General features: G+C 39.0%; 1 protein-coding gene across 1 annotated transcript; it reads right to left on the bottom strand.

Moving 5' to 3' along the window:
- Positions 1-5,641: 5,641 nt before the first annotated feature.
- Positions 5,642-8,888, bottom strand: RPL15 (ribosomal protein L15). The gene is made up of 4 exons (XM_044449430.1): positions 8,824-8,888; positions 7,906-8,090; positions 7,141-7,277; positions 5,642-5,998 (listed from the first exon to the last, which is right to left on the bottom strand). Exons 2-4 carry the CDS (start codon positions 8,075-8,077, stop codon positions 5,693-5,695), a joined length of 615 nt encoding a protein of 204 aa, XP_044305365.1. The 5' UTR covers positions 8,078-8,090; positions 8,824-8,888; the 3' UTR covers positions 5,642-5,692.
- Positions 8,889-8,958: the final 70 nt, after the last annotated feature.

Raw genomic sequence — 8,958 nt, 5'->3', positions numbered from 1 at the left:
GGGCTTAAAATTTCCTACAACCAGATTGACATAAATGCCCCCATAGTCTGAACCTGACACCAAAAAATTTAATAAAGTTGGTACCAGGTGGACCCCAGTGAGGAGCTAATTCCATTATCTGGGGCCACCTTAGAGAAGTTGCTCCCTTCAGGTACATGAGAAGGTGCCATGCAGATGTGGGAAACAACCTTTTTCCCTCTGCAGTGAAGGGCAGGACACATTCCAATGGAGCAAAGCTTAGGGAACCAAGATTTAGGGTGGATGCCAGGAAGTACTTCTTGACAGGTCCCCTAGGGTATGGCATGTTGCAATTTTTGGGCCTTTTTGTACCTTTGTAGTATGTTTCTATTTAAATAAAAAATTTCAACCTAAAAAAAAAAATAAAAATTCAACCTAGGCTATGGAATGGGCTTTCACGAGAGATGGTTGAAGTCCCAGTGGTGAGGGTGTTTAAGGATAGGCTGGACATGCACATGGTAGGCGTGTCATGAGCGGAGCCGACTGGAGCCAGGGGTCAGGCTAGATGGCCCAGGATGCCCCTTCTGACTCGCTCTGTTTCTATGTTTCTATGCTTTGTTACCAGCCTTGGGGGGAGCACTTGAAGAAAGGCCTCAGATGTTGATTACAGTGTCTGGCCTCAGATGTGATTACAGTTTTGGTTAGGAGAGGCCTGACAGTGTGACTGGGTCTTTATCCAACCTAGTGAATATTTTTAAATGCTGCTATCTGGCCAGGGCGACTTATTTTATATTGTTATTTCTTGTATTCTAATTTTATGTTGTGAGCCGCCCCGAGGCTTCGGCGAATGGGGCGGCACAGAAATGTTTTAATAAATAAATAAAACAAAGATAAAAGACAGCCCTTATTTATCATTTCTTTCCAATAGTTTTATGTTGCCATTCAGGGCCAAGCCTCCCAAGGCAGTTCACATACAGAACTAAATCTCATTACAATCACAACTAAAAACATACAGGTCACCACAGCAAATTTAGAAAAACATTTTGATCTTTTTCTCACCCTCTCCATGCTCTCTGTGCAACCAGTAGCTGAGGGCATAACTAAACATGACACTATTCCTCTAACAATTGACATTCACAGAGTTAGCAAATAGCAAGAAGAACTGATCCAGATTTTGACCCTGAAGGGGATGGGGGCATGCTTTTAACCCCAAGTGTTCAAAATTTGGATCAGGGCCCCAAACCTGTTCTTTGCATTCACTGATATCAATGCCATTCTTCCTTCCAATGTAAAATGCCTTTTTTTCTTTTACTAGTGAGAGAGCCGCTGAGGCCAGCTAACTGCATCCTTGTATGTCTAGCATAAGCATTTCCTGTCAGTGCTGCAACTCCAATGCTACTATGACTGAGGGATGAGATAATCACTGCATCAGTGAAGGTTACAAGAATGATTAGTAGTACAGGATAGGCTATTTCATAACCTCAGTAAGAACTACAAGATTTCCATCCTGAAAACTGAGGTAATGGGTGAGAGGATCTGGCTTTAGCAAGTCACTTGTTTCAAGGAAGTACAGCAATAACCCTTTAAGGTGTCATGCACAGTCCAACTGTAAGAAATAGGCAATAATTTCATAAAACGAAATTCACCAAGTTAAATTCATAAAATGAATCCAAAACAATCTGACAAGGATGACCAACTTCATGAGGCTGTGATCTTTTAGTTACATTCCTGGGAGTAGGTCTACCCCATAACAGAATGGTACTTACTTCTGAGAATACATGTATAGGATTGTGCAGAGGCAGGTGAAAATGAAATGGTCATTGTTCACATTATCTCGAATTTTGGAGGATATAGAGCAGGGGCAAGGAACATGTATCCCCCCCCCCCCCCCCCACAATGGCTCCACTGGCTATGCCAGCAAGGGCTTATGGGAGTTGCTACCTGGCACCTGGAGTGTCTTATGTTCCTCATCAATTTAGTTCCATAGGCTTAGTAGCCACACTATTTTGCAGTTATTCTATATTGAGAATGGATTCAATCATCTTCGCAAATCTGAGTCAAATCCTCACTTTTGTGGTAGTGAAATTGTTTTCTCCACTTGATGCAGGCCAGCCTGATATTGGTCTGCAGCTCCCATCACTCACAGGCAGTATGGCCACTCGTCTGTTAAACTAGTAAAAGAAATCAGGCTTCACGATTACAGCTCTGAGTCTTATTTACAGTTCCTTTTATCATTTGAACTAGGGCTTTCTCTTCATTTGCCAGGGCCCCAAAGCTGCAGAGTCCTTTTCTACAGTTTCTATATCCTTGTAGACAGAAGAGCCTGGAAGCCAGACATTGCTGGTAGGAGCCAGGAAAAACAGCCATACATAAAACCCACCTGCTCACATCTAACACCTTAAACTGTATCCTTGAAATGGATTTTAATTGTTGCATGTTATATGTGTAAAGATCTCTGGCTAAAATTAAGAAGTTCACAGAAACAAATAGGGACAGCTGTAGAGCTGTAAATACTGGCTCTTAATATAGCTGGATTAATGATCTAGAACTTCATTATACATTGTGTGGAATAAATCTGATCCTTAACAATTCATGATACAAAATGAAAAGCTATCAATTCTACTTATTACATGTTGATATTTTCATCTATGAAAATAAGTAGGTGCAAGAATCTCTGGTTAGTATGTGGTTAGTTTCTGATGTCCCTCCAGCTACTCATTTCTTTACATGAAGAATTCTGCTATTGTATTTTAAAACAAGTTTGGATATATTAATGCCAACTATTAATTCTAGCCATGCATTTAATGAACACAGTGGAGACTAAGAAATTCATTTTTTTTGAAAAAATCAGTTAAAGGTTAACACAGCAGGGTTGGTCTGTGCTTTTGCATGAAACATTGCTTAATCATGAAAATCTACAAAGCTGGTAAAGCTTGTACACTTAAAACTTTATCTTGCTCTCAGATTGTAAGCTATTTGACAGAAGTCCCCTCTGTGCCTCTCACTAAGCAGCTCATAATGGAACATTCTGCCCAATCTTCGATGTCAAGACATGTCTTTATATATAACTGTCTTTGTAAAAAAGTGGTGCAGTTTATGCTAGCAATTTAGACTTAATTGCTGCAGTTAAATTGCTAGACTTTCTCATGACTAATGGAACGGAAAGAATGGACAGTGCAATCCTTTTGTGCACTCAATGTAAGTCACAGCAGGTTCAATGGGACTTACTCCTGAGCAAGCACTGCATTGCAGTCTTAACAGTAATATGTATGCTGTAAGGCCCAAGTGCTTGACTAGAAGTGGGGGTACTTGTCCAGCATTTGCTTATGTGAACCAATTGGACTCTGGTAGACTCAGAAACCACAGGTTTGAATTTCTGAATGGAATTTCCATTCAAATAGATTAACCGCAAAATAGGAATGTTACTTCACAGTTGCATATACATGCACACGTGCGTGCAAAATATTCTTTAAATAAAAACTTAAGAGTTGAGGGATGGGGAAAGACTACAGTGTAAACAAGGTAGTTTACCTGACCGTAACATAATGCACTAAATCCTGGGATTTGTAAGGGAGCAATCAAGGTAAATGAATAAAATGTCATTTTTACATGAACACAAGCAACTTATCCATATGCAAAAGAAAAAGAAATATGTAAAAGAAATCTATGATTAGGAGTGGAATGCTAATCTCACAATTCCATGATTGCATACTTAATATTAAAATTATTCCAATGACTTAAATACTCTTATTCAATGCATATGTTCAATTCAGAGGGGTGTATTTCATTAGCCCATCTGACATCAATGTTTTGGATAAACTCAGCTAAGAAGTGTTGACTTATAGGTTTAACTGTCAGATAAAGGATTACAGTGCAAGACTAATACATTTAAAAACATGTAATTCTACTGTACTGATTTTAGCTTATTGTAAATAAAATATTTTAAACAATACATTCCCTACATACCAGTACATTTAAGCCTTTTTAAATGGCAATTCATAACTCACTGCTTTTTATTAAGTCTAATAGGAAAGCAATACTCAGCAAAAACTGAACTATGTAAGATTATTCAGCCTAGACTTCATGGACTTAGAATAAGGTCAATCAATTCCAAAATGCTCCAGCTGTCAAGGAGTAAACCAACTGCACAAGCCAAAATTGCTTTTTAAGGTACAGCTGACACTTGATATTTACCTTTTAGTTCTACAAATTGCTCCATTCCTGAAGCTGTGCCCCACAAGCTTTTCAGCAATTAATTAAAAAAGAATTACTGCATTATGTGCTCCTCAGCCAATACTGATAATCGATTAGCATCCTCACCCAGTTTAGGACTACATGGCTATTAACTGCTTGGAAGGATTACAAAAGCTCCTTGTGAGGAACTTTGAGGGCATGGTATCTCGTTCTCACATGTAAAGTTGAGCAAGGCTGTGGCTGTACTTGCAGTAAATATCCTGACCACCTGCATTTTCAGCACCTGCACTGAAGTAGTATGTCCATTTTGTATCTAATTCTAATGGCAAAACTGAATTCACTGAACAAAATAGTTGAGCTTAAGTCAGTTTGGTAGTTCTTTGATTTGGACCACCTCAAAAATTGGAGCTGTAAGCAAGTTCTAAATTTTAGAATTCTTGGACATTCACCTTTTCTGCCCATTTTGTTTTGCTACAGTAGGAATCCTAGAAATCTCACCAATTTGATACTTGGGTTGTTCACAGTAAATGGAGTGATAGCAGTTACTATTTGGGATTGCTTCTAATGGACTAGCACAGCTAACTTCAGATTAAAGCGAATGCTTTTATCTGACATGCATTAAAGCATTTAATGCCATCACAAAGGAATTCACACAAAATCCAAGCATACAAGCTATTATATGGCAGGATATGAAAGTCTTGAACTTGCACACTGGGTAACCGTGAATGTTAATAGGTTTACCCATGCAGCTGGCCACATTCTGCCTATTCATTTACTGCACATACATACAAGACTATTAAGTAATCCTACTCCTGGTTTAGAAGCAAAAAGTTTATCAGTAAGGGTTTCACTGTCAAAGTGTTCCTGTATTTTCCTATTATATCTGCTCATACTTGAAAGAACAGCACATGCAATAAAGGGCTCATTAACTGCACAGTAGCCAAATGAACATAGCTCTTCTATAGCACCAATGATTTCCCAGAAACATGCATCAATGTCCACACCACAGATGGGAACAGAAGTCTGATAGTGGAAAGTAGGTAATGATTGAATAAGGGTCTAATATAGATCTGCTGGACTAGTTCCCTCAGCCAATTTTAATCACAGCCTTCCTTATACCACTTCAGAAAAACTGTGATTTGTCCAATTTCAAAATTGCTCATGACTTTATAAAACATATTTGCAGTTTAATTACCACATTTACATGTTCTGGACTTTCCCCACAAACTTGTAAGTAATGACTAGTATTACTTTTCTTGTACATAAAATGAGCCAAAAAAACCATTACATCTAGTTCTCACACATTAATAGCATAATAGTTACTCTATAACTAAAATATATTGAGATGTTATCAATTTCTTCTTCTAAAAAAGGCTGCAGCAAGAACTCTTCTATAAAACAGAAGAACAAGTAGTTATAGAACATAGTTCATGTTTTTAATTGCAGGGTTGCAAATCTCAGTCAATGAAAACACAAGACATCAGAAATGTAAAGCTTCTGGCCTGATTTTATTATAATGAGAAATTTATAACGAAAAGGATCAGCGGTAACGATGAAGTTGCAAGGTGTTGCGTCGTCTCCAGGCAGCACGACGTGAACCACCGATTGTATGATGGAATTTGTGGCCCTTCCCAAGGCCACGGCTTTTCCTGCCAGCAGAGGTTAGCCCACGCATCTCTCTGTGTTTGTGAACTGGCTTGGTGATCCATTGGGTGTCTGGGTTACGCCTAATAGCCTTGTGGAAAGGATCAATCAGGATGACCTCAAAGAACTTGTATGTGGAATCTTCACCCACCCAGTAAGAATTCAGTACTCTCAGGGCTCCACAGTGGCGACCAGCACGCTCCTTGATGAAAAGACAAGGCTCATTTAAGTACATAAATATACTAAGAAAAATCTGAAATTTAAAAGAATGGCAGGTATCTGGTAAACAAGCAGAAGAACTTCATTATAAAATTAGGTATTTAATTATGACATTTAAAAATACAGTAAGAATTCCAAACAGTTAATTTAGTACTATCTCTATAAAGATTTCATTAAGCACTTTTAAATTTCCAGTACAACACAATCAGTTGGCATTGTCAAAGTAGAACAGACCAATGCACAAGTCTTTATTAGAACATTAGAGTTATTATATAGTGAAGAATGAGAACAGTAAGGAGTACTAACCTAATTACTATTACATTAGATACATTATATGAGTTTCCCAACCTGGTGCCTATCAGGTATTTTGATTTCAACTCCCATGAGCTCTAGCCAGTATTGTCAATGGTCAGGAATGTTTGGAGTTGCGGTTCAAAATACCTGAAAGAAAGCAGGTTGGAAAATACTGTTTTTTCTCCTGTAATGCTGCTCTGGGCTGAGTTTCCAGAATTATAAAGTATGCATGCCTTAACAAAGAACACAAATAACATCTACTTAACTATTAAACACCTGCCCACCAAAGAAAGCTCCTATATTATTTCTGGGTCAAGTTTTAACTACCAATACAAAATAATTTGCTGCTATCATGCTATATAGCTTTTCCATTCACTGTATCTGTCTTTCTATACATGCCCAGTTATATTTAAGGCAGAGGAAGTATTTTGCTTCTCTAGAGAGCAAAATAAAGCCATTGCATATTGCAGCATCCTTCAGAGTTAAATATTTGTAAGTTCTACCCAGGAATTAAACACAAAAATGCAAGCACTACATTAGCTATGAACACACTGTTCATTAACTGTACTATCTCCTTTGCACAACATACACCACTTTTAAAAGCTACCATCACTATTTCCAACTCAGCAGTATCCAGCTGACTTTTTGAAAACTGGATACCCTTCTAATGTGATGTGAATTAAAGGACATAAAGACATACCATAAACCAACTGAAACCCATGACAAGTTTCAATATCGCTTAGTCCTTAGATTATGACGATGACTGTTTTCAAACTATCTGGAAATAGTAAGAATTATAAGAACCTGGCAGTGAGAAAAAGGGATACCCACCTCCGCTACAGACTGCAGGCTCCGAGCAAATTTCAACTGGTTGACACCATGATGTACAGGTTTACCATAGGTAGCACCCTTAGGGACTGGACGTTTACGACCACCACGGCGAACACGAACACGATAGATGACATAGCCTACAACACAGATTATGTAAAACAATGTTCCAGGTTTCCCAGCAGTATTTTTTACTTTATTTTATAGTAAGTATTCTTCCAAATATTGCATTGTTTATAACATCATTGAATAATCTCATTTGAATAAATAAGCCTTCATCCAATCACTGGACTGCCTCATGTTTTTATATAGTCTATTTAGGCCATCCAAGATTGTCTTAAGGCATGAAGAATGGGAGGGATTGTTTAGGTTGTGTGAATGGCAAACAAAAATGGTAAGTTGCCATTATAGGATATGCTTAAAGTTTCCTTTCAACCAGCTTGATGCAGCAGATGTGCTCTTGTGGTTTAGTATCATTGCCTGCAGGATGGCCTGGAAATTAAGCTATGCTGCTTTTACTCTTAGCACATTTTACTAGCACAACAAAACAGTAGAGCCTTGCTCAGTGTAACTAGGGACATGCACTCTAAACCAATGGTCAACAAACTGGTGCCTTCCAGATGTTTTAGATGAAACTCCTGTAAGCCTCAACCAACACAACTAGTTATCAGATATTGTGGGAATTGTACTCCAGAACACCTGTACTAAGCACATAATCAAGTGGGCAGACTAAGCTCAGCATTGCTACATTCCTTAAGTTGCAGTTACCTTGCTTAGCTTTATATCCCAGCCGTCGAGCTTTGTCTGGTCTGGTCGGCCGGGGAGCTCGATGGAGAGCAGATAACTGGCGATACTGCCAGCAACGAACACGCAAGAGGAAACGCATCACATCTGACTGTTTCTTCCTCCATAATTCTTGAATATATTTATAGGCACCCATCCTGGCTTAGCTGCTACAAGAGACACAGGTTTACATTCCACTGAGAAACATGCAACTTTTTACAATGTGTACAATTATAAAGTGCAGTTTTTAACATAATGAATTTGATTCATGGGCCTCAAAGCATCTTTATTTCCACTTTGCTATTGGTATCCATGTTTGATTTTACAAAAGTATTATAGACCAAAAGCAAGAGCGTTATTCTTCTGACACCTGTTTATCCTACTAATGCTATTTTATGGGAACATAGTCTATATAGTTTTATGTTAAATTTACAACGATAAAAAATAGCAACCACTTTAAAGTTGAAGTGAATCGGGCTGTTGAAAAACTGATGTTTTGCAGGGCCCGGCCCTCTATTTGGCCATGGAATTATGATCCATTGTAGAGAGAAATTACATCCCTTCGCCGGAGCGCTGCGTGAGAAAAGTCCCCACACTTAAATGAAAAGCATCCTAGTAAAGCAGAGAAACAAAACTTTGTGTATTTTTCCTTGTCTTCCCACCCAGTCCCTTCAACGCTTCTGGCGAAAATCTCTCGCTTCGTAAACTGAAGGCCCAAGACACCATCCTCTCAATCCGCCACCACAGAATTAAAAGCTTCTCATCCCGATCCGGATGAAAAAACTCAGCCACCCTTCCCCTCCCACTTTCACTCGTGAGGGAGAGCTCTAACAAGCCCCCGCGAAACCTTCCAAATTTAGGATGGCAACGGATTATACCACCAAGAACAGCAAAGCCACGAACCTTAACTGCGGGAGCCCCGAGCCGGAAAGGAAGAGGCCTGCTTCCCAAAATGCTTTGCGCCAGAACGCGTTGACGTCCTGTGAGGAGAGTCTGTGCGCAGGTGCTTGCTGGGAAATGTAGTTCAGAAGGCCATGT

This window comes from Varanus komodoensis, unplaced genomic scaffold (genome assembly GCF_004798865.1).
Source record: "Varanus komodoensis strain SLA01 unplaced genomic scaffold, ASM479886v1 scaffold58, whole genome shotgun sequence".
Lineage (NCBI taxonomy): Eukaryota > Metazoa > Chordata > Lepidosauria > Squamata > Varanidae > Varanus > Varanus komodoensis.
Note: the sequence above shows the minus strand (reverse complement) of the source record. Positions and strands in the feature narration are given on the sequence as shown.